This window comes from Bos mutus, chromosome 17 (assembly GCF_027580195.1).
Source record: "Bos mutus isolate GX-2022 chromosome 17, NWIPB_WYAK_1.1, whole genome shotgun sequence".
Lineage (NCBI taxonomy): Eukaryota > Metazoa > Chordata > Mammalia > Artiodactyla > Bovidae > Bos > Bos mutus.
The window spans coordinates 11606960-11631500 of NC_091633.1; the positions used below are offsets into that span (position 1 = coordinate 11606960).

Here is a 24541-nt window from a genome sequence, read left to right on the forward strand (position 1 = left end):
CAAAAAGGAAAAAAAAAGAAAAAGAAAAAAGAAAACCACACAGCATGGAGGGAAAAAAGAATTTTTTATTAATCTTTCTTTTTTAAAAAGTTGATTTTTTTGTGGTTTTTTTTTTTTTTTTTTTTTTTTAGGTAAACCTCTTTCTGGCTCCCCTCCCCCACTCTGCCCACCCTCCTCTTAAAAATATAAAAATGTCCAACCCCAGATAACTAGTGTACAATAAATAAACAGTAAACACAAAAACATACTTTATTTGTTTCTTCTTTATACAAAATAAGGAAACTAGAAGCGTTCAACTTCCAAAAAAGTATAATACTGTACATCCTGACCGCCCAGCCTCCAAGGACCTGGGCACGGAGGGTGGTCTGTGGGCCAGAGCCCAGAAATCTTGGCGCCTTGCCCAAGCGGGAGGGCAGGATGGGCAAGTGTTTGAATCTGGCCTGGACCCCCGGGCTCAAAGTAAATGTCAAAGGAAAGAAGAGGTGGGGGTCTGGCCCTGGGCTGGCCATGTCCGGACCGCTCCCATCTCTTCCTAGAAAAGCTGACCGTGATCATCGAGGTTGACCACCAGGGGGCGCGAACGCGCAGGTGGAGCTGTCTTCCAGTGACCCCCCCCCCCCACCCCTACCCGCCCCCCATTCAAACATGTTTCTCACTCTCTCCATCTCTCTGCTGGCTCTCTCTCCATCTTCTAACTCATTCTGCTCCCTTTCCTCACTCCCTTCAATCTCTCTTTTTCTTATCTTTTTTTTTTTTTTGTAAGACGGGAAAGCAGAGTGAGAAATACGGTTACAAAATGCCAGTCGGATTCCAGGGAGGGGGGAAAAAAGAAATCGTCTCCATCCCTTGGCGTCAGCCCTCTCTTGGTCCAAAGAGGTGGTGTGTCGGTTGGGGGAGAGGTCGGGGGAAGCCTAGAGCGTGCTTGAAATCTCTTGACCCTCCGGAGTTAACACTTTGGTCCCAAGAAATCGCTCGCAGCTGCCGGGAGACGCTGGCAGGGGGTTCCCGGAGAGGCCTCGGTGGGAGGATGGAGATGGGGGGCGGGGGGCGGTCCTCCTCCTTCGCGCCCAGCCGAGCAGCAGCTGCCGGTTGAGTTCGGACTCTCGAGAGAGCGAGCTGTGTCCACGTTGGGCATTTTGGTTTAGGGAGGCTGCGTCCGGGCTGAGGTTGGCGGGGTGGGGGCGGCGGGAGCCGGCCGGGCGGGTCCCCGGGGCCAAGCGCTGGGGAGCGGCCCGGCCCGGTGGCCTTACCATACGGCGGCCTCGTTGAGCTCAGGGTTGGGGTGCGACAGGGGTCCGCTGTAGCCGCTGGTGCCGCTCATGGGGAAGGGGGGGCTGGGGCCGCCGCTGAACACCTCGCCCGGCATGGGGTGCAGCGAGCCGGGCAGGCCTGGCTCCGGGCTCGGCGTGTCCGGGTGCGAGATCATGTCGGTGAACCTGGGGTTGTCGGCGGCGTGCGGGCCAGCGATCGGCGGCTCCAGTGCGCCCAGCGGCGTCGAGCCGGGCCCCGAGGCCGCCAGGAAGCTCGAATCGGCCGGGGACTGCGCCTGCGACGGCGGGCCGTGCGCAAAGAAGTCATAGTTGCCTCCGGGCGCGTAGTAGTCTCCTTGGTAGTCTGCGGAGGGGACAGGGCGGCAGAGGGGAGAGTGAGAGATGGGGAGGTCGCTGAAGAAGGACTCAAGGGACCTGAGGGAGGAGATCCGGGGGAGGGGACCCAGGGAGACCAAGGGCAGAGAGGTGCAGATGCGGCTGGGGCTGGCGGGACAGGACGTTCATGGGGACCATGCGACACAGACTCGAGGTTAGAGAAAGACCCGTGGAGAGGCAGGCTAGAGGAGCGGAGGGCCAGACTCGGAGTTCGTGCTGGGGAGACAGACAACCAGTGAGACGCAAAGGCTACAGTCTCAGGAGCTGGGAGAGACTCAGGGACGATGAAGGACACACACCTTTCAACATCAGAGGTTCCCTGACACAGAGACGGAGAGGAGACAGAGGTCACGGGGGAAGCTCAAGAGACAGGATTCCAGACAGTGCCTTAGAGCTGGCGAGAGATACACAGAGAGCGCGAGGCACTGGACAACTGCCAAATAAAGAGACAGGGAGAGATCGGTAGGACCGCACGCAAGTAGACAGCCCAGACTCAGAGTCCGTGGGGAGGCAAGAAAAGAGACTCAGTCACTGAACCCAAGGCTGAGATAGACACCCGGGGTTATTCGAGTAAAACAGAGATAGTTCAGGAGCCGGAAAGGGAAAGCTGAGGCGGCTGTGTGTTTAGAGACGCAGAAAAAAATCTGGGGAGAGACCCAGGAACAAGATGGAAGGTGGGGAGAGACAGAGGCGTCCAGAGACGCCCGAGATGAGTCAGACAGAGGGCCAGGGACACGGGGGCTGAGAGACCCAGGAGCTGAGAGATCCGGGCGAGGAGCAGGGCAGGGAGGCAGAGATTGCGGAAAGAGACCTGAAGGTGAAATGGTTGCGATCGGGCGGCGACCCAACCTGGGAGAAGCGCAGCCGGAGTGCAGTGGCGCTGGCGAGTTCGGCCCCGGCCGCCGAAACCTGGCCGCGGACCATGCCAGGCGGCCTCAGAGCCCTCTCCTTCCCTTCGCCGAGCCCCCATCGTCTATTCCGGTGAATGTGGGGCTCCCATCGGTTGCCCCGGCCTCACCTAGCCAGGAATGGAGAAAGCTCAGCCCCAGAGATTTGGGGAGGTGGGGGACGATAAGAACACTCGCCGGGCCACGTCTAGAGATCCGTGCGCCTTGGGGTAAAAGCTGTGTCCTCCGGGGTGGGGTTGCCAGGACTCCCAAAGTTTTGGGGCATTGGGGACATTCAGCCCTTTTACTAATCTGGTGATAGCTCTTGGCTCTCTTGGCGGAAAAATGCAGAAATTCGAATTTTGCCCACAAATTCGGGGAGCGCAGTGGCTCCAGATTACACTCCCGCCCATTCTCGACAAAGGGTTTCTAAGTCAATTCCGCGACCTCCTCCTAAAGCCCCCTTCCCTAAGCCCTTCCGAACTGAGGACAGAGCCTCTTTCCCTCCCCCTCGGGTCGCCCCATGAAAGAGTGGGGCGTGGGACCCCACGAAAGGAGCATCCTTGACAATAACCCGCTTTGGGCGGAGGGAAAACCAGCGCGTCCGGAAGCCGAGGTCTCTTCAGCAAACCCACGCCTCCTGTTTAGGGCCGGGGTGTGTCGCCGGGGCTACTGCTGGACTCCCCCTGTCGCCCTCTTCCCTCCCCAAACCCTCCTTGACATCAGTCCAAATGGGGAGTGTCTGGAGGCGGGATTGGAGACGGTTTAGGCAACAGCCAAAACGGTCGCCAATTACTTTTTAAAAACCACTCATTCCATTCTCCCCGTAAGTGAAGAGAAAGGTTGGAAGCGGCGAATTTGGGGCCCCTAAGGGACGGCGATGGGGGACGGCCACGGTCCGTAGCGAGCCGGCTAGCCAGCGAGGGCCTCGGCCCCCGCGCGGAGCGCGCCGCCTCCGCCCATATGGCGGCCGGGCCGGAGGTAATTGGAACAAACGCCGTCTGAAAAGGGCACAAAAGCCGCAGCTGGGGCTTTGTCCCCGCTCCCACGGGGAGCCGCCGGCCCCGCCGCCCGGCCCCTTTCTCGCCCGCTGCCGGCCGCCGCCACCGGGATCTCCCAGCGCGGATTAGGCGGGGCTGCCTCCCTGGGGCTGGGGGGTCTGCTGCCGTCCCCCCACCCATTCCGGGGAAAGAGGGGCCCCGCGTGTCCAGGCCCCACCCTATCCAGCAGACACGGGGGTAGAAGAGGCGGTCGGATTGGTGGGAGGCACGCTGGTCCTGGGGGAAACCTTGGTTAATTACCCAGGCGGGGAAAAATTCCGGACTGGTACCGCCCCGCCAACCTCCCTGCGCCGGGCGGAGATTTTGCGCGCAAGGAGGCAAAGATAGGTGGAGAGTCGGTGAGTAGACGCCCCAGGACAAGTCCACTAGGCCGACTCCCTTTGGCGTCTGTACCTGCCCTGCCATCTCAGTCTCTTCCCTAAAAGCACATCACCATTTTTCAGCCACAGTTTCTGAGGACCCTGGCCGGGCCAGAAGAGCTAACCTGCCAGGCCTGTGGATAAAACAAAGCTGGTAGAGGGTGCTCTTATTTTCCTTCCTGGATCTGCCTGGGCACCGGGATCCTGGCCCTCTCCATCCACACTGCCACCCAGCTGACTTCTCTAAAAGAAGTCACCTCTCACCAATCTGGGTTACTAGGGCCACCCCCTTCCCCCGACTGGGTGCAGCAGAGATCCCTCTCAGGCAAAGGCATTCCTGGGGGCTCCCCAAATTCAGAGGCTCAGCAGGAGGGATGCCTTCCTTGAGCCCACAAGTCTGGGATGCACAGTACGGGTGAGTCAGTCCAATAGTGTCCCCGGAGCAATTGGGTCTCAACAAAATACTAGGTGAGGGAGTCAGGAGAGGTCACCCAGGAGACTGAAGTGAATGCAGAGGGGAGAAGGGAGGACAGAAGAGAGAAGGAGAAAGGGAAGAGGTGACTAAGAAGAGAGTGGACCCAGGCCTGAGCCTGCTAACAGGAACAGAGGAATTCTCCTGGGCCATGCTGGGCTCCTTGCCTCCTGCAGCCTTAACAGAGAGTGGATAACTGGGTTGGCTCAATTCTTGCTTCCCCCCACCCCACCCCACCCCAAGTCCTGATGAACCCTGGTGTTCTTGCAGCTGGTGGGTGGGCCAGAGTCCTAGTCCAGCAAAACCTGCCCAACTGCCAGGCATCTGGGCTAAACGGTCCAGATGCTGTGTGCACAGTCCCCGAGGTCGGAAAAGGAGATGCTGTCTTGAAAGATAGCAAGGGGGTGACCCCAGGGGACCCCTGACCCCTCCATCCCTACTGTTGGTGCTGCCTTCCAGGGCCTGCTTTCCTGCTGGTGCCAAAATACGCCAGGCCAGCCTGTGGGCCAGGGCGGCAGAAGGTTATGTTTCAGGCTGGGGTGGGGTACACGCTGAGTGCTTGACCTGGAGAGTGTCAGAGTGTCTGTCAGTATACCCAGGGGGTGGGGTATACCTGTGTTGGTTGTGGGTGATCATGTGCCTAGACGCGGGTCTCCAAGGTCTCTGAACTCGTGTGCGTCCTGCGTGGGTGAGTGTGTCACTGCTTGTCTCACATGTTTATCTGTGGGTATCAAGGCATGGGTGAGTGAACGCTTGTGTCTGATTTTCTGTCCAGAAAGTATCTGAGCGTGGGTCTGCCCCTGTTGATGCGTGTCTCTTAAGGTGTGTTCATGATTGTGTATGTTTTTCGTGGGAAGAAAGGAGGAAGGGGTCCCCTGGGCACCCCAGATCGCAGGGATCCAGGCCTGCACTCTCAACCAGCACTGACCTAGGTGTGAGGCACCACGTCCAAGGCGGGGTGCTTACCTCCGTAGTAGGTATACGGAGTGGACCCCAACATCTCCGACTCGTCCAAGCGACCGCCCAGCGGACGCATGCGCCTCGGACTCCGGAAGAAGGCGTGTCTCCGGGCACCCAGGGCGCTCAGCTGTTTCATCCGGCGTTCTTTGGACCTTCGGTTCTGGAACCACACCTGGGATAGAGGAGGGGGCCGTGAGCTCTGATCTGGGTCCCCTTCTTTCCCTGCCCGGGCCGCCCCTGCTGGGTCCTAGAGCCTCCTTCGCACCAAGAATGCCGAGCCGGAGGGCCGGGCCGGATTAGACCAGAGGGGTGGAGGGGGGCCTCGGCGAACCAGCCAAGGGTGAAGGATTTTGCGGACCCGTGGGGCGACTCATAAAAAGCTGGGCTTCCTGGTCCTTGGCCCGTCCGCAGTGTGACGGCTTTATAAAGGCCTCCCGCCCAGCAAGGCGCTGGTCTCGGCCCCTCGCCTCCCCAAGCCGGGCTCTGGCCGTTTTTCTGTCTGCCCGCGCGTCGGGCGCCCGGAGGGAGCACGCGGAGAACAAACAGCGCCTCTTCCTCTGCTCAGAGGATAGGAGGAAGGGAAAGGTCCCCGTACTCCAGCGAGGCTTAAAATCTTCCTTGAAAGGGGTGAGGGGCGGGAATCAGTGAGGTGAAGTGACCCGCCCAAGATGGCACCGCTGGAAGACAGCAGGGCCAGGCTGGATCTTCCGGCTAGGAGTGTGACCAGCGGGCCCCGACCCCCGGCGCACCGCCTGCCCCTGCGCCGAACTCGGCGCGCTCTTAGCCAGGGAGGCTGGGTGCGAGGCTCCTCCGAGCTTCCCTGCTCGCGGACGCAGCGGCGCTGGGGAGGGGTGGCCCGGGCCGGGCCGCACCTGGATGACGCGCATGTTGAGGCCGGTCTCCTGCGCCAGCTGCTCGCGGATGTGGCGCGTGGGCTTGGGCGTGGCGGCGAAGGCGGCCTTGAGCGTCTCCAGCTGCTTGGCTTTGATGGTGGTGCGCGGGCCGCGCCGCTTGGTGCCCGAGTTCTGCTCCTCGTTCTCGTTGTTGGCCGTCTCCTTGTCCGACGACGTCGAGTTGTCGGTCTCCTTGGGATCGTCCTGGAGTGGATCCTGGAGGTCCGGGGACAAACTGCGGTCCGTACAGGACGACACTGCGGGCGGACGGAGCGGGAAGGGAACAGGACGTCAGCGGCAGCCCGAAACCTCTCTAGTCGGGTAGAGGGTTCTCCGCGGCCCGGGCCACCACCAACCGCGGCGGGTTTCCCACCCCAAACCTGTCGCAGCCCCTCCCTCAGGGGCCCGACGCCTGCCCACTCCCTCCAGGCGGGGCCGGGCCTTCCGAGGGGCCCTTCTCAAGCCCTCCCAGCACTTCCCAGCCAGCGCTTGAGAAAGGGGGGAGGCGCGGTCTCGGGAGAGGGGACGCGAGGAGGGTCCTGACGCCCTCCTGGCCTGGGATCTTCTTTACCCACACCTCTCCTTCCTGCAGACCCCCAATTACTATCCTCACTATGCAGCTAGAAACTAGCAGGAGCTGAAAAGACTCGGAAAGGGGAAACTGCGCGGCTCCAAATTGGAGGAGGAGGACCGCTTGTACAAGAATTGGAGGAGGGCAGGGGAAGAGCAGGCGCGGGAAGTATCCTGAGAGGCTGGCTGCCAACGCTGCCCCTCTTCGCCAGCCCCCCACGGCCCCTCCGTGTGCCTTGACCTCTGAGTGGAGAGCTCTGAACCGGGCACCACCTCCAGGCAGGGGGCAAAGTGGGGAGGGCGCTGGGGCCTGGGCCAGGGAGGGACGAGGGCTTCCTACCCGAGTTGAGGCTGCCCTCCTTGAGGCTAGAGGAGCTCAGGTAGTCGTCCTTGCACACGAACTTGTTCTCGTCGATGACGTAGAGCTCCTCGCCCGTGGACAGCTGCTTGTTGCAGACCATGCAGGTGAAGCAGTTGAGGTGGAAGACTTTGCTGCGGGCCTTGCGAACCAGGTCGCTCGGTGAGATGCCTTGCGCACAGCCCGCACACTTGGTGCCAAAGCGCCTGCAGACGGACCCGGCCTGTCACCTGAGGCCAGCCCAGTGTCCCATACTCCCCAAGCCCTGACCTCCTCCTGTCCTGCCCTAGCTTCTGAGAAGCCTGCATTTCCATGTCTGTCAACAGGAGATCTCTGTTCTGTCCTGTCCTCCCTGGCCGGAAATGCCAGACAGGAGACAAAACACCCTGGACTGTGCCTCAGTGGCTGGGTTCATTTGAACTCTGCTGGGCTTCTGGCAATGGGTGCAGCCTTCAGCCGAGGAGAAAGCCCAGAGCACCCCAAGTCGTGCTCTTCCTCCTCCTCCACTCCTACCAGATCCTCCCCGGGATGCTCCAGGCAAACTCTGCTCTGGAGATCAGGGAGGATTTTAAAGCCAGGCAGGCTGAGTTGGGACCGCTTCTTGGCTTTGCCTTCTGGATCCTAAACAGTCTGCTAAGATCCAGGTGGGGTCAATCAGCCTGGCTGGTGGGTCCTAGCAATGGAGCACGGAGGGGGACCCTCTCCTGAGCTGAACCTAAGCAGGAAGGAGAGAGCCTCTACTGATTCCCAGCACTGTAGACTTTCCAGGCCCTGCTCTGGGCCCCACTGGAGCTGGTCAGGGGCCTGCGGGCTCTGGAAGGCAGGGACTGGGCCTCCAGGTCCCCAGATCCCAGGCCCTGGCAGGTAGGGGAGGAGGATATGTGATCAGAAAGCAGTCCTAAACCTGCATGGCCAGAACTCGGGATCTCTCCAATGCCTCCTTTTCTGTGTTCCCTGTCTAAATCCTCTTCTTTCTTCTAGGAGCGCTGGGAGTCGGCGGCCTCCCCTGAAATGGATGATGCAGACCAGCACAGGGAGGGGTGAGGAGAAGGGGGAGCAGTGAGGTGCCGGGGGAGAGAGGGCAAGGGCCCAGGACTCTGGGGCCCCACGTCTGCTCACACCCACGTCTCTAAACAGGGTGAATTTGGGTGACGTTGATGTAGTGAGGGCATTAGAAGCCATAAGTCACTTTTGGCCTTATCCGGCAGCATAATTGGCCATATGCACCTTATCAAAAATCATTAGGTGCTTTGCAAGCACCACCACATTAGGGGCCTTGGGCCTCTGGGGCCGGGGAGTTTACACGTGTAAAGGCGCGACTGACATTTTCTCCTATTCAAATTCCCCAGTGCCAGCCACCGGGGCGGTGAGCAGCCTTTCTGCACAGCGTTAATCATGCCCCCCTCTTCCCTCTGCGCCTGGAATTCGCACTCACAAAGCCGACTCTGGGCACCCGTGGGGAAGCGGGCCAGGCCCAGCGGCCAAAACCCCACAGCCTTCCAGGCCAACCCTCAACATTTCTCAGCTAGGAAACAGAGACTTAGAAAAGTGATCTCTGTGATCTGCCTGAGGGCCCGAGGGGGCAGCAAGGGTAGGCCCTGCAGGTCCTGATTCCAGCTTCATTTCGTTTGTACTTTCAACAGAAGAGAAAATGTTTAAGGAGTTTGAGGCCAGTGGGGGGTGGATGCGGATGGGGGGATTGAGGAGAAGATTCCCTTCCCATCACCAGAGGAGACCTTTCTGGCTGAGCCCCCTCTGGGGCTGGGAAGTTTCTGTTTGTCCAGAAAGGCCCGGGGAACCCTACCTGCCCAGAGCCCAGCCTCTGGACAGCCCACACTCTGCCTGGTGGGTGAAGCCCTCAGCTGTCCCTAACTTCGCCAAAATCCTTAGTCTCTCAGAACCCGGCTGAAAGCTTCCACCCTGGGGTGGTGCCGGCTAGGAAGGGGCAGAGACGAGTGTGGAGCAAGTTAGTCAGGCTTCCTCTCCCTGCCCCACCGCCGATCCAAGCCGGCCTGGAAAAGCCAGCTAGAAGCAGCCAGCCGCGTTCTTCTCACTCCGCCTGGGTTCCGGCCCTTGCTGGACCGAGGACAGCAAGAGCTTGCTGGGTGAGCCGGCTCCCCACTGAAGCTGGTGAGACCGGGAGGTTGGGGTGGGTCTCTTCCGTTCCCCGGTGCCCCAACGGAGCGCGGGCGGGGCGGGCGCTCGGGCAGCAAGCAGGGGCAGCACGGGCCACTTACCTGAAGAAGTCATTTTTGCAGTAGAGCTTGCCCTCGCGTGAGAAGCACTTCTCCGAGAGGTTGGTCTTACACTCGCAGCACTGAACGCATTTGATATGCCACGCGCGGTCCAGCACGTTCAGCAGAAAGCGATCGAGGATGGGCCGCTCGCAGCCGGCACAGTGCACCATCATAGCCCTGCGCCCCGGCGGCTCGGGCCGCCTCGGACCTCCCTTTGGGCCCCCGGCCCTCGGGCCCCCGGCCCCGCCGCTGTTCTTTGCCTCTTCTCTTGGCCGCCGCCGGGCGAGTCCGGTCCGAACCAAGACTCAGCCGGTCAAGTCCTCGGGTGATTCCTGGGCCCGGCGCTAGGCTGCCCGCGGTGGGGTGGGGACTGGTGGCGTTCACAGTCTCATGCCCCGGGCCGCGCGCCTCAATATATCTTGGGTGGCTGCTGGCCTCGGCTCTGCCGAGCGGCTTTCCCCGGTGGCGGAGGCGCCGGCACTTTCCCCCACTTTCAAGCGGTCCCGATCCTCATCTTTGTCTGGCCGCCGCCTAATTCGCGCATCCTTATTCAGATTTGGTGACGTGGCGAGGCACGTAGGGGGCCCAGCGGCCAATGGGCTCGCGGTGGCCATGGCAACCTCTTAAATTTATAGCATATCTAAATTGGCTACAGCGTTGCGGTCCGGACAGAGCAAAAAAAACAAGGCATCAGTATTGTTGAGTATTAGCTTGTACCTGGTTCGGAGGCAAAGTAAGTATTTACCTTCCAGTTTGGGGCTAGGGGCTGGGGGGCCGCGCGATCTGAGAACTGCCTCTGTCTTCTCTCGCCTGACACATATTTGGGGGGGCAGGGTTCCAAGGCCTAGTGGGGAGGTGGGGAACCTTCTCCATCCACGGAACTTGCAGAAGTTGCTCAAGGCGAGGATCGCGCGCTCTGTCTGCCTCCTCTTCCCCAGCCCAGCCCGCCGTTTTGGACTCCCCCACCCGCGCGCCCCTGGGGTCAGCGCCCTGGAGCTTCGGCAGAGAGGTTCCCGGGACTCCCGGGAGGCGTCCCCGGTTTCCTTTGTCATACAAGGGGACTGGGGACGAGCTCGGCCTTTCTCATGGAAAGAGAGAGAGAAAGACCGAACAGGCCCAGGCCCAGGTTGGGGGGCATGTTCTCTGGCCCGCTCCGAGACCCTGCGCTGGCCACGAGACTCGGGGGCGATGTGGGAAGTAGGGTATCCAGGGCCCACCAGTCTTCCCGAAGCCAGCTCAGAAGTGGCGTTCACCGCGTCTCCGCTCTCCTCGCGGCACCTTCCGGATCCCGGGTCAGCCAGTCGGCGCCGCGGTGAGTGGGTAGCGCGGCCGAGGCGGCACGCTGGAAGATTGCGCGGGCGCTGTTTGCACGCGCTGGGCGTCCCGGCTGTGTGTGCAGGTTGGAGTCTTCATAGAACACAGGCCGTTCCACGGGGCTCCGAGCGTGTTGGGGGGAGGGTGTTCACAGGTGTATGTGGAGGAGGACTGTGACTCTGGTGGGGGAGGGAAAAAAACATGCCTCTTTCCCAAAGTGCCAACCCAGCCACTGAACTGGATGCTCTAAGTTAGGGAGGCCAGGCAAGCTAGGTGGGGGTTTTCCCTTCCCACTTCAGAAAAGAGGGCCGATGGGGTCTGCAGGGCTTGGGCCCACAGGCTGGGAACCAGATGAGTGTATAGTTGTGTGTGTGTGTGTGTGTGCGCGCGCGCGTGCTCTTGCATGTGTACATGCCAAAGCTTAGGTGTGGATATGCGTTTGGGGTCATTTGTTGAGTTTGTTAATATACATTTGCTGTTTGAGAACCTTGTTTTTGCCTCTCTTTATATTACTCAGGAATCAATTATATGAATATATTTTGGCATGTGTATCTTTTGTGTTTGTACCTGTGCATAGCGCTGCTATTATCTGTGTATATTAGTGTGCGTGCTTTTGTTTGTGTTGGTTAGTGTGTACATATATATGTATATATGTGCATATTTGCAGCCATGTGAATGTGATAGTATTTGCTTATGTGCGTGTGCATCTGTGTAAGATTGCTTGTGTAGGTGTGTGCTAACATGGATGTGAGAGTGGACTTTGAAGAAGCTGAATCGTGTGCAGGTGAGTGTGTGTGTATGTGACTGAGCTGGGTTGGGCGCATTCGTGGTGTGGAATTTTGTGGATACGTGTTTGTGGGTCAGTCCTTGTGTGTGTAGTTCTGCAGATAGCAGTACTTTTGTTTATGTGACTCCTGTGGTGTCCACCCCCCCCCTCCCCAGGGAGGGGTATGTTTGTGTGTGTACTTTTATTGCGCTTGCCTTTGTGGATTTGAAAGGGGGCAGGATTTGTGGATGCCTGACTTGGGGCAGTTGGTGGAAGCTCCGGGGTGTTCACTTTTCCTGGGTTTCTGTCCAGACCTCTAGCTTCCCCTCACAGGCCACAGTCTCTATGGGAAGTGATCTGGCTTCGCACAGGAATTGACAGGTGCTGGTCACTGAGGTGGGGTGCTGGCCCCCAAGCTGGACTTCTGAAGGGGAGTCCCCAAACTGGGCCACTTCTGCTGTTACTCTGTCCTCCAGCGTGCCGAGCCAGGAACAGGTGTGGCTGATTGGAGCTGGGACCAGCCAGGAACAAGGAGGCCGGATCTTGCTGGGTCTCTCAGGCCAGGCTGGGAGAGCTCCAGGAACCCCACATGAAATCACAGTTTCTGGCAGTGCCTGGCCCTGCCTTCCTGGGCTACGAGGGGTCATTGAGCTGAGACAGGGCAGGGACAGAGTGAAACAAGCACCGGAGAGAAAAGAGGCACTTGGGCTCCAAGTGGAGGCGAATCGCGATCCCTCCTTGGTCTTTGTCTCCCCCTCCTCTGAGTTCTCTTCACATCGTTTCCTTTCTGTCTCTCTCTCTTATGAGCCTCTGTTCTTTTTCGGTTTCCTTTTCCCTCCGTTCCCCCATCACTTTCTTTCTCGGTTTCTCTAGATTTTTATTTCCCTGGCTCTGGCTTGCTGCTGGCATTCCGATCTGGTATCCGACTCAAAGCTGCGATGAAAGATTCTCTCTGTGCACCCTGCAGATTTTGGGGGGTGTGTTTGGATCTCCCACACAGTAATTAAAAGCCCCTGTCTAGATGATATCTTCCCCCTTGCTCTGGACTAGGTGCGCTGAGCCGTCTCCCCCCATCCTGAGTGGGTACCTGAAAAGCCAAGTCTTTCCACCCCAGCTCTGCCCACCCTGCCAGCTGCTGGGTGCCTGTGTACCAGGCTCCAACTAGAATAAGTCCACCTGCCTTCACCTCCTTTATGTACTTAAATGCCAACGCACAGTCAGGCCCCAGCCGCTAAGGTGCAACACCAGGGAGGTAGGAGGAACATGCCCCATCCCGCCACCCTGGATGTGGTGAGTCACTCCAGGGATGGATGCCCGGTGGCTGAAGATAAAGCTTCACTTCCAGAAGCCCCAGCCTGGCCTTCTGCCTTCTGTAGCTGAGTTTACCCATCGTGTCCAGGTCACAGCCTCTTGGAATTACCCTGGGACCCTGAGCACAGCCCACACTCAGTCCAAAACCGCCTCACTCCAGCCCAGTGGCAGCGGCATCCTGCTTGGCCCTCCACCTTCCAGGGCGCACAGCTTCCGAAAAAAAAAAAAAACGCCAGCAGACCAACTATTAGACGAATTATCCCGCCCTAACAGCGCTAACAGATGGCGACCAGGCAGCGAAATCCCCTCCTATATGTAACTAATAAACTGCTTGTGTCTTAACAGGGTAATGCATGGAGACGCAATGTCACTTATACAAGATGTTGATGGAATTTACTATATAAAAATCTTCCTCCTAGAGTAAAGAGTATCAACATTACAACTCGACAGACGGCGGCGGGATAAGTAAAACAGACAAAAGACAAACAAGATAGTAATCTGTTTCCAATCACTTAAGCCCTGTAGAGTTAGTAATATGCGGTTTGCATATTCCCCCTTGAGTTCGGTAATTAATTACCGGCGAGGAGGCGCACATCCACCCGGGGTGGGCGTTTCGAGGTGCGCTGAGCTGGGATTGCGGGGAGGCGCCTTTCCCGACTTTTCCAGCCTAGGACATGGGGCAGCGGCCGGACTGGGGACTCTTCTGAGCGTTTGGAACCGACCTTCCCTCAGGTTGTAGAACACTTCCCTGCTCCTCACCGGAAACTCTCCATCCTGGGGAGATTCTGCAGCCAAGCAGAAACGGGGCTTTTCTGGCAACCAGAGCATCTCCCTTCGCTCATCTGAGGACAACCGCTTGCTTTGAATGGACTGAAGTGGCCTGCTTTCTCGGGGACCGCGCGCTCTGGGGGAACCCGGGAAGCGCGCCCCTCGTCGTCTTCTCCCCGCGGTCTCTGGGGCGGCCCAGCCTGTCCTCTCCCGACTTCCATCATTACCGCCCCCCACCCAACACGCACACTCCACCCCCCGCCCCCCCACCCCGAGCCAGCGCGGCTTTAACATTAAACAAACGCAGCGAGCGCCTCAGAGCTGCGCTCTCGGCCGGGTCTGCGCGGCGGCGGCGTTACAAATTGTAAATTTAAATTGCTCGCCGGATTCATTACCTCCCCTCTTTGATTTCAGCCAGCCGTGAAAAATTATACTGGTGTACCACTGAGAAACTGTTTTGCCGCAAAGAGCCCGCGCCTAATCACTGGCTTTCTCCCTCCGACAAAAGTGTAATTATTTTGTTTGGGGTGTAAATATAGGCCGCGCTGCGCACACACACTCAGCGTCCCGCCGCGCCGCCGCTCACTGCCCGCCGCCGCGAGGAATCGGCCCCCGAGTAAGAGCGGGCGTGGAGGCTGGGCCCTGCCGCCCGGAGCCTGGAGAAGAGCGGCCGGTTTGGCGCTCCTCCGGGAAGACCCAGAGAGCCGAATCGGCAGGTCCAGTCGCCAGCCCCTGCCCTCTAGAGTTCGGGTTTGCCGGATGATCCCCGGACCATGTGCGCCCAGGCTGGCTTGGGTGGACGTCCACCGGGTGCTTGGAGTGGGTCAGGCACCCTGCCCGGATGCTTAGGCCTCGGCATCCGGGCAGGGATACAGAAGGGATGGTGGGAGGATGGGAGTGAGGTGGCCGGGGTTGAGCTTTCTAGGGTCCCCATGGGGGCGGCCAGCTGGGGGCAGCCCCAAGTCCAGGCTGGGAGAGTGTTGGGGCCTGGGCGTCCCCAAGAGGGCAGAGAATAGGCTGAACCCTGGAAAGCAGGGGTGACAAAGCCGGTGTGTCCCCTCGCTCTCCTCTGTGGACGGCTTGGTTTCCAGAACATCTCTGCGGGGGGCAGGGCCTTCCTGTCAGTTGAATCCTGCGCTGCTTAATTAACGGTCTCGTTAACTGGGCTGGCTCGACCTGGAACGTTTAATCAAAAAGGCAGGGAATTCCTCCCCTCCCTTCCTTCCTTCTTCCTTCCACTCCTCCATCTCTTTCTTCTTTCCTCTTCTTTCCTTCATCTATTTATTCACCAGTGATAAAACTTCTCCCCTCCTTAAGCACCCTCTCCTAGCACTGGGGTGCGAGGCTGCTGAATCCCCAGTCCAAATAGTGAGTCCCCAGTCCAATATGTGGGGAGGGACCTGTGGGACGTGGGCAGTGGCAGGAGTTGGGGACCACTGTTGAGTCTGGTGGCCTTGGGACAGGACTGGAGCCAGAGACCCGTGGTCAGATTTCTGGGGGCAGGCTGGTGAAAGTGTGCTGAGCAGCCCTGCAAGCCACCACCTGGAGGGCATCTCTGGGAGGTTGGAGGGCAGTGGCTGATTGCACTTGGCCGATCCAGAAAATCCAGCTGCAAAGTGTGTGCATGCTGGCCAGCTTAGAGACCCAGCTGGTTGGGGCCAGGGTAGGGTGGAGCCTGGCGTCCTCGCTCTCTTTCCAGCCATCCATCCCCTCCTGGAATGCATCTCTCAGAGGCCCAGCCATCAGGCTACCCAGCCGGGCCTACTGGTTACAGCACCCTCTTTGGCGCCGGCTGCAGGGGAGGGTGCAGACTGGAGCTAATCCCTGTGGGCCAGAGGGCAGCCTGGGGGACAGAAGGAATGGTGCAAGCCAGTCCTCCAACTTGTGGGAGCAGTGCTGACCCTTTGTTCAGAGAGGGAAAACCCCACGCTTTGTGCAAGGCTAGAGGCTGCTTCGCCAACTGCTGGGTTAGGCTCAAATCCCAGGTTGCCAGGCTGACCGAGTGTTCAAGCTGAGTGCCGTTGGCACCGTCCTCTTCCTTCCCTTGGCGGTTTAGCCTGGAGGGCCGCCTCAACCTCCTCCACGTGCAATGTCCAACAGCAGGCAGTGCTGGGGCGCGTGGAGTCGTGGTCACGGACTTTCTGGCCCCACTGAGGCATCCGACCGTGGAGGCTATACGCTGGGCTCCCCGAGCTGTTTCTGAGAAGATGCTTGCAATCCATTTCATCTCTGGAACCCAAAAGGAGAGCGCTAACCTCCAAATGGAGCATCCCGAAGACTTACTAATTATCCTCCCTCGGACTAGCTAGTCTGAATTTGAGTCTGTATCTTGCTTCCCCTTTCTTTTATCTTGGTCTTTTTCGTGGTCTCGATAGCATCTCTCTCTCTCTCCCCCCTCCTTCTCCTCCTTTCCCCATTCTCTCCCACCTCCTCTCCCCGCCTCTCCATATCCCACCTCCTTTTTGTTAGCCTAATATGGGTTCCTTTAGAATTCATCCGACTTCGGCAGCCCGCGCGCGCTGTTTGTGTGTATGAGTGTGTGCGCGCGGGCGCGGGCGCGCGCGCGTGTGTATTTCTCAGCTGCTAATGATTGTGTGTTGATAGAGCAATGCAGTGGCCTCATTAGCCTTTGTTTAGAAGGTGTTAAAAGGGAAATCTGCATCGGAAAGCCGCGGTTTACACTGCAGCGTGGATGAACCAGGAGCCGGAGCCGGCTGGGGGGTGGGGGTGGGGCCGCCCACCGCCGGCCCCCGGGAGGCGGGGAGGGGCCCAGGGAAGGCGACCCCCAGCACCTTCCTCCCAAGGCGAGTATGTTTACCCTGCTGCGCGCCCCTCGGTTCCTCCGGGACCACAGCGGGAATCGCGCTTTCTCTAAAAGTCCTTTGAGCTGCCCAGCAGTGCACGGTGGCTTTTCTCCTCCAGGTTTCTTGGGGGAAGAGGAGGGGAAGGGCAGAATACTGCTCTGAAAGAAAAAAAAAAAAAAAAAAATTCCAAGGTTTTTTTTGGCGGGGGAAGGAGGGGGCCAGGGAGGGGTCTTATTTTGGAGGCGAACACCAATCAGTCGGCGGCGGCAGGGCTGGGCTTCGGGCCTCGGTTTGTTTTGTGGAGATATCCGTGCGCCCTGGACGCAGGTGTGGGGGTTCCAGGCTTTCAAAAGTCCGGGAGAGTCCTCTTGCTTTCCTCCCAACAAATTCGCCTGCGGCCGGAGGAAGAGTATTCCTTGCATGGTTAGGCTCATTCCTAAACTTCTCGTGTCTACCCCTACCCTAGGGCTCCACTTGGGAAACGAATTCCGTGAGAATAAATCGTAGCTCGGCTGGCCGATTTATCTGAAGGTCGGCGGAAGCATCTAACTTTATTGACCATGGGCTTGTGTGTGTGTGTACGTAGAATTTGGAGAATGACCATCACACGCTCGGCATTTCCCACTCCCTCGGGGAAGCAAGGTTTTAGGCAGAAGAGAACGTGAGAGAAAATTCTTTTTATCCTGGATTCTACGAAAAGACCCAGAAAAAAAAAAAAAAATATATATATATATATAGAGAGAGAGAGAGAGAGAGAGTCGCTTCTGTGGGTGAAGTTTATTGAACTCGGAGTAAGACGGCTTTCCTGGCAAAAAGCGGGTGGGGGAAACGCTGCAGAATTCGAGCGGCGAAATGTGTAATCTCTGATCATAATTCATTACTTTTGCCGGGCCTGGGTGAAGCAACCCTTTCTCGTCTTTCTGGCTCCTCTCTCTTTCGTTTTTTCTCTCCGCTGGATTTGATGCTTCAGGTCTTGGAGCGAAGCTCAGAAGGTCTGGGTGTCCTTGCGCGTCCACAACCCCGTATACCCAATGGCAAAGCGTTAGACATCGCCTTCCCCCGCTCTTTGGTCGAAGGCTAGGCTAGGCGTCGCCTGGGGACAGATCGTGAGCGGCTAGGGCCTGGGGCAATGACAGCGAAACGAATTCCAAACCTAATCTAGACTCGCCACGGAGACGTCCCCGGCCCCCAACACTATGTAGCCAAAAACAAGGTTCCGCGTGAAGCCAAGTGAAAGTCGACCTCCGTAATGCAGTGGGATGGGATCAGGGCCGAGTTCGGAAGATGCGGGGAGAGGATGGAGAAACCTCTACCTGTCTGCTCTGGTCTCCCTTTCTCTTTCTTCCCAAAGCAGGTTTGGCGGAGAAGGCAGCTGGTGCGCCCCCGGTCGCTGCCTGGCTACGCGCGGGCGCGGGAGTTTGGACCAAGACAAAGACGGGAGCTGTCCGCGGTGCTGAACCTGCCGCGCCGCCGCGAGGGCAAATGGGCTCCTGTAAGCTGCCCTCTCCTCCTTTACTCCCTCTTTCTATCTCCCCTTCTCTCTGTGATTCTTGCCCTCCCCTGCGTTTATTTCCCTCTTTTGTCTTTCCGTAGAATACGCGTTCTGCACGCAGGTGTATGTGTATATCAAAGAACAAAACAATTGATTAAAAATGGTGTCTTCTCTTTTCTTCCCAAATAAATGATGCAAGAAAGGTTTATTTAAAATGTACTCTCAAACAAATACAAACAGCTATTCCGACCCCCAAAGAATGGAAATGCGTGCTTAAAACAATAGAAATAAGCACAAACAAATGTTACGAATCTGTTCTTTGATTTATTCTGAAGAAGAGGTAAGGGGTTTAGAAATTTTAATGCCAGGAATATCTTGGCATCTTAACTTCTTGGGTGGGAAAATATAACAGCTCGGAGGATTGGTGGCCAAATATGAAGGTGAACAGGCTAAGGAGCTTGTCTATGAGTCAATAGATGGCTTATGAAGGTGAAAGTGATGGACATTAAGTTGCCTTAACCCTTGAGAGATTTGCAAGCATAACAGTCTTCTGGATTATTAACAGGGAAATGAATCCTTTTGAAACTTTGGGTGTAAAAGTGTTAATATGGTGCTTCATTTTCTAAACGTGCAGAGTGTTGTCTAGACGTCTGGCATGGTGTATAACCAAGCACCGATTCCTCTGCTCAAATTTGTATGCAACATTTGTCTAACGAAGTTTGTGCAGGGGAGGAAAAAATCACATATTTCCTCCTGGGGGGTACACCCATTTTAGTGCACACAGATCTGTACACAATCCTTCTGGCATCTAATAGATACACTACCTCCCAGAGAGCCCAGATGCCCTGGGGCCACCTCTTCATTTGATCTTCTCAGCACCCTCCAAACCTCCCCACCACAGGGGTGCCAGCTAAGCCCAGTTGTTAGCACCACCAATACATATGGGGAGGGGTTCTTGAGAATTCAATGGGATAGGTTGGCTCTGGCTTCCCACCTGGACACTCTAGAGCTTAATTACCCCATAAAGGCAGAGGAACTAGAATTCTCAAATCAGTGTGATTTGTAATAAAAGGTTGTATTTTGGGGTTGGGGTAATGTCACCCTAGTTCTTCCAGGGTCTGGAGGAACTGTTATCTTCTCACCAAAACACTCAGCAATCTTTCATTAAGGCCAATGCACTATACCTTTCAACCTCTTGAAATGCAGCAGCTCATTGTGCCAGGAAAGAAATCCTGAGCTAGAATGGGTGAAGGAGAGGGAAAAAAAAAAAAGCCACTTATTGAATGACCATCATGTACACTTGATTCCTTGATCTTCATTGCAACTCTGAAAAGTAGTAGATATTTATCATGGCGTCATTTTACAGTTGAGGAAATAGAGACTCACAGATGTTCATTGAGTCGCTTATGGTTACACAGTCAAGGCCTGTGATTTTAACCCAGATCTCATTAGTTATGGAGTCTGTGCTTGCTCTAGGGGGCCACAACTGCTGGTTATATGGGGGGTATTCCAGAGGTCACTGTGTTAAATTTCTTTAGTACAATAGCTTTGGATTCCCAGGCCATTATGGCCTGTGGTCTGGGTTTGTAAGTTGGTTTAAGCCCTAAATGTGAAAGCAAGAAATTAGAGTGAAGAAGAAACAGGACTCTCCCTTCATTTGGGTTGGATGGATATTTCACAAAATAAGACCAGTTTCTGTTAAAAAGGGTCCTGGACCATCTCCTAAGCCCACACCTAAGAGTCAGTTCTTGAATCCCCCTTTCTCTCCTGCCTTGCATCCAATCCATCAGCAAGTTCAGTTAACTCTGCCCCTGAAATATGTTCCAGCCCATCTACTTCTCATCTTCATCTCTGTTATCAACCTAGTCTAAGCTACCATCATCTCATCTGTTTTACAGCAGTCGTTTCCCCGTTTCTTCTATTTGATTGGTTTCCCTGTTTCTTCTATCCTTGCTCTCCTTGGCAACCCGTTCTCTACACTATAACAAAAGTTATATTTTAAAATCATAAGTCAGATCTTGTCATTCTCCTGTTTTTAACTCTCCAATGAATCCCCAACACAGTTAGACTAAGTCCACATTCCTTATCCTGATCTGCAGGGGTCTCTGATTGGCTCTTGCCCACCTCTCCTAACACGCCCTCCCTGCTTCAATGCCTAGCTTCACACACACCTAATTTTTCTCACCTCAAGACCTTTGCACTTGGTCCATCCCTTTGCCTTCAGATTCGAACAAGATTGGCCCCTTCTTGTCACTTAGGTCTCAGCTCAAATGTCAACTTCTCAAAGAAGTCTTTCCCAACCACCTTATCTAAAAGCACCCCATCTCTCCTGACTCACGAGTCCACCTCTCTGTCTGTTTTCTTTGTAGCCCTCATCAATATCCAGAATTATCCTATTTATATGTTTAGGCGCATGTTGTCTATCTTCCTTAATAAAATATCCGTTCCATGAGGGCAGAGACTGTGTTTGTCTTGTTCACTGTTGAATCCCCAATGCCCAGCTCAGTAACTGGAACATAGCTGTTCAATACGTGTTTGTTGCCTGAATGAATAATGAAGGAGTACACAGATGACGAGAGAGCTGTAGACGTGGATGGAGATAGATGGGCAAAGCTGAGGAGGGCCTGAACTTTTTTGCCTGTCTTCTGGGCTCTGCAAATGGAATAGCTGGCTGGGTGCATTCCCAGTTTGGAACAAGGAAGCAAGAAAAGTTTGCACTAGGACCCCAAGAGGGTGCAGTCTTTGCAGACCACATAGCAAATCAGGATGGAGAAATGGATCTTCGACCTTGGAAAATGATTTTTATTTGTTCTGGTTGGGTCTGAAACCTTTACTTGGTTACAGACAGAAGGGTGATAATGGAAAAACACAGCAAACCAGGAAGATGTCTACATTACAAAATCTTTTTTTTGTGTGTGATAAATCTAACCAATCTTACTTGTAGGGAAAGTAATACAATATTGTGTTATCAGTTCAGACTCTGGAGCCAAATTTCCCAGCGTTGGAATCTGGCTTCATTGTTTGTAGGCTGTGTGGTATATGGCAAGTCACTTAGCCTCTCTGTTCCATAGTGTCCTTATCTGAAGAATGGGGATAAAAATAGTATACTTGCCTCATAGCATGGCCATGTAGGATTGTTTTAGTCTGTTTCACTTGTGTTAGAGCTTGGTTTAGGAGAGGAAAAGGGGAGCGGAGTATATTTAGGGCTGTGGATTGGGGAAGGCAATGGGGCAAAGGGAAAAAATTGAGACTCATCTTCAAAAATCTCATTTTCTCTTCTGAGAGCTCTTACCTGTCAAGGTAGAAGAGTCTGAAGGAGGGTCTGGCCAAGAGTTCTAGCTCCAGTGCTGACCAGCTCAGTCATGGCAGGTAGAAATGCTCAACCTTTCTGAGCCTCAGTCCGCTCATCTGTGAAGTGGGGTAGTAATTGTGCCTGGAACATTGGGGAGATATTTGGGAAACTGGAAAGCAGTAGACAACTGCTGTTACTGTGCCTTATTGGGCTGGGGCCAGGGGCAGGCGACTAATTTCTTCACAAAGTGTCTCCTTGAGCTGGTGAAAGTGACTAAATCTTTTGTTGGGGCCTGGAATAGATAGAGTATGAGGTGAGAGTTATCTTCTTGGGGAAAGAAGTAAATAATTACGTGCTTGGAGTCATTCAATGACCTTCCCATATCCAATCCCAGGGCCGGGGCTGGCCCTGCTTCAGACAGAGCTGGCTCCCAGAGGCATTATCTGGACCACCGTGGTCACTGTCACCCTTCAGGGGGAACCATTCTTTACATGATAGAAGTGCCCTACAACAGGAGTCCCAAGCTCTGGGATCTAATGTCTGATGATCTGAGGTGGAGCTGATGTAATAATAATAGAAATAAAGTGCACAATAAATCTAATGCACTTGAATCATCGTCAACCCATCCTTCTCCCAGCCCGTCCATGGAAAAATCATCTTCAATGAAACCGGTCCCTGGTGCCAAAAAGTTGGGGACCACTGCTCTACAAGATATATCTCCATCCCTCCATGGTCAAGGTCACCAGGTGTTAAATGCACTCCTGGAATGTGACATTAAGATCATTCTCCTGGTGAGTAATCCTGTTGTTGAGTTAATGATCACTCCCCTAATCTGTGAGCATTAAAAAGTCATTGAATCTTTGCAGGTGCCTGACATTGTGCTATACCATGAGATGATTCATATAAAATGCATCATCTTTTAGTATTCTCAGAACAGCACTAGGTGGCCAAGGCTGTAATTAGCCCCATTTTGCAGATGGAGACACACAGCTAGTTAAGTGTCAGAGCCTGGCCAGAGTTTTTCCTGGAGCTGATGACCGACCATGATGTGAATATACCTTTCCCCTCCCTTTCTTTGGGGGGGAATATTTTAAAACAGAAACTGCCACAGTGATATAGACTGTCTGTAAAAGTCTTCTGTGGAGGGATACACAAATATGAGTTGTGAACAGAGTAGAAATACATAAAATGGGGCCCAGCCCTGAAAGTCATACTTTTTTCTTTGTTTTTGTTTTTTCCTTTTTTTTTTTGGCTGTACTGGGATTGAACCTGTACGCCCTATAGTGGAAGCTCAGAGTCTTAACCACTGGACTGCCAGGGGAGTTCCAGTGGTTAACACACTTTTTTTTTTTGGCTATGCCATGTGGTGTGTGAGATTGTAGTTTCTTGACCAAGGATTGAACGCCTGCCCCTTGCATTGGAGCACAAGTCTTAACCACTGGATAGCCAGGGAAGCTTCCATACTTCTTTCAATGTGGTTCCCCATGTGGGTGTATCTCATGGACATACAGTTGAAACGATCACATAATGACACTAAAGGGAGACAGTGTCTCCTTTTCTCAGAGGACCTTCTAAGGCAGTTTTCCTTCTTCCTGGGTTCTCCTCTCTCTGGTTGACTGCATACACCTCCCTTTTCCTACCCAGCATTGTTGCCCATCCTTACTGGAGACTCTAGCAGCTGACAAGCTTGGTGGAGAGCCAGAGTTGAGGCTGAGCCGTAATAATCACCTCTGTCTCTCCCTCACCCACTCCTCATGGTTGTCTTATATCAGAAGGTTTTGACAAAGGTGTCTTGAATAAGTAAATGAATAGCTAGATGACCCCATAGCATTTTCTCCCCCAATATTTTTAACAACCCCGCATGGTAATTCATCTGCTTATATATCTAGATCAGGGTTTATCCCCTTTGACACTATTTACATTTGGGGCTGGATAATTCTTCATTGGGTGGGGACTCTTCTGTGCATAGGATGCATCTCCATCTTCTACCCACTAGAGGCAATTAGTACCTCTCTCTGCAAGTTGTGACCACCAGTGTTGTCTTTAGATATGTCCTCTGGGGTGCAAAAAGTCACCTCTGCTTGAGAATCACTGATCTCAAAGCAGATCTGTGAGACTTCCTCAAGCCCCAGGATTCCAAAACCTACCCTTTTCCTTCTTGAACAAAACACAATGATACCAAGCCCCTACTATGGACCAGACCTGTGCCGGGCCTGGGGACTGGTGTTTATAAGTGTGGATTAGACATATGCAAAGGGCCTTCCTTCATTTGCTCATTTGATAAATGTGTTTTGGACACACTGCCAGAGGCTCCAGTGATGACATAACAAGCACCCCTTACCCTCTGGCTCCTACTGCTTTCAACCTAGCAGGGGAGACCTGCTCTCAATTCGATTTTCCATACAGTGTCTACATGTGGACGCACAGAAAGAGTAAGAGCTATGCTACCAGTTTCATTCATTCATTTACTGCCACCAAAGTGTATCAGGTGCTTTGGGCTTAGTTACTTAACCTCTCTGAGGTTCACATTTCTTATTTGCAAACCAGGAAGGATGATAATGGTAAAAGACGTGAGTAAGCTCATGAAGTTTTTGTGAGGATCAAATGAGATGATAAATGTAACGAGCATAGCACAGTGCCTGGCAAGGTAAGTGCCCAGGGGATGATAGCTGCTGTTAATTATTAGTGATGAAATATTAAATAATAAGAAGAGTACAGATTTGTTGAATAATTGTAACGAGTGTGTGAGAGTGCCTTGTCTACAAAAAGCAATGAGTAAGTATTTACGGGACAGAAACATGTCCCTTTTAAGAAGATCAACGATTAATCTCTTAGAATAAAGCAGGAAGGTGTAAGGTTCCTTACCTGGAACAGATTTCCAGGGCTACTAGATATGATCTGTGAGAGATCAAGCCCTTTCCCACCCCTACCTGGAAAGCCAAGCGGTATCTCTGCTTTCCCTTCCCTTTCTCCTTCTTTATACCCATCACTGTTAACCTGGGTGTCTGTTTCTCCTTCCTCCTGTGGGAAGCTCCCTTTTCATCAGAGGTTCTCAACTTGGAGTGATTTTTGTCTCCCACGAGACATTTGTCAATATCTGGTGATGTGCTTGGCTGACACAACTGGATCCAGTGTGTTACTAGCTGGTAGAGGACAGGGATGCTGCTAAACATATTATAGTGCACAGGACAGTCTCCTCCACCCTCGGAATCATTCAAGGGAATGTCTCTGTAGTGCGGAGGTGGAGAAAGTCTTACATCCCATGGCTGGCAGGGAGACCCTATTCTCTGTCAAGGGGTATGACCCTGATGCCCAAATCCTTGCACTAAAAGCCCCCACTGGGTGAGGGGT

General features: G+C 54.6%; 1 protein-coding gene across 1 annotated transcript; it reads right to left on the bottom strand.

Annotated features, from left to right (window-relative positions):
• Window positions 1-1246: 1246 nt before the first annotated feature.
• Window positions 1247-9616, bottom strand: LHX5 (LIM homeobox 5). The gene is made up of 5 exons (XM_005904743.3): window positions 9444-9616; window positions 7189-7412; window positions 6258-6535; window positions 5392-5557; window positions 1247-1614 (listed from the first exon to the last, which is right to left on the bottom strand). Exons 1-5 carry the CDS (start codon window positions 9614-9616, stop codon window positions 1247-1249), a joined length of 1209 nt encoding a protein of 402 aa, XP_005904805.2.
• Between the last annotated feature and the right edge of the window lie 14925 nt (window positions 9617-24541).

Excerpts from the sequence above, each read along its gene's own strand:
- LHX5 (XM_005904743.3), bottom strand. The coding sequence starts at position 9,616 with ATGATGGTGCACTGTGCCGGCTGCGAGCGGCCCATCCTCGATCGCTTT. Across the intron at positions 7,413-9,443 it reads TGCAAAAATGACTTCTTCAG|GCGCTTTGGCACCAAGTGTG; the intron begins GTAAGTGGCCCG and ends GTCCGTCTGCAG. Across the intron at positions 6,536-7,188 it reads GGAGGGCAGCCTCAACTCGG|TGTCGTCCTGTACGGACCGC; the intron begins GTAGGAAGCCCT and ends GTCCGCCCGCAG.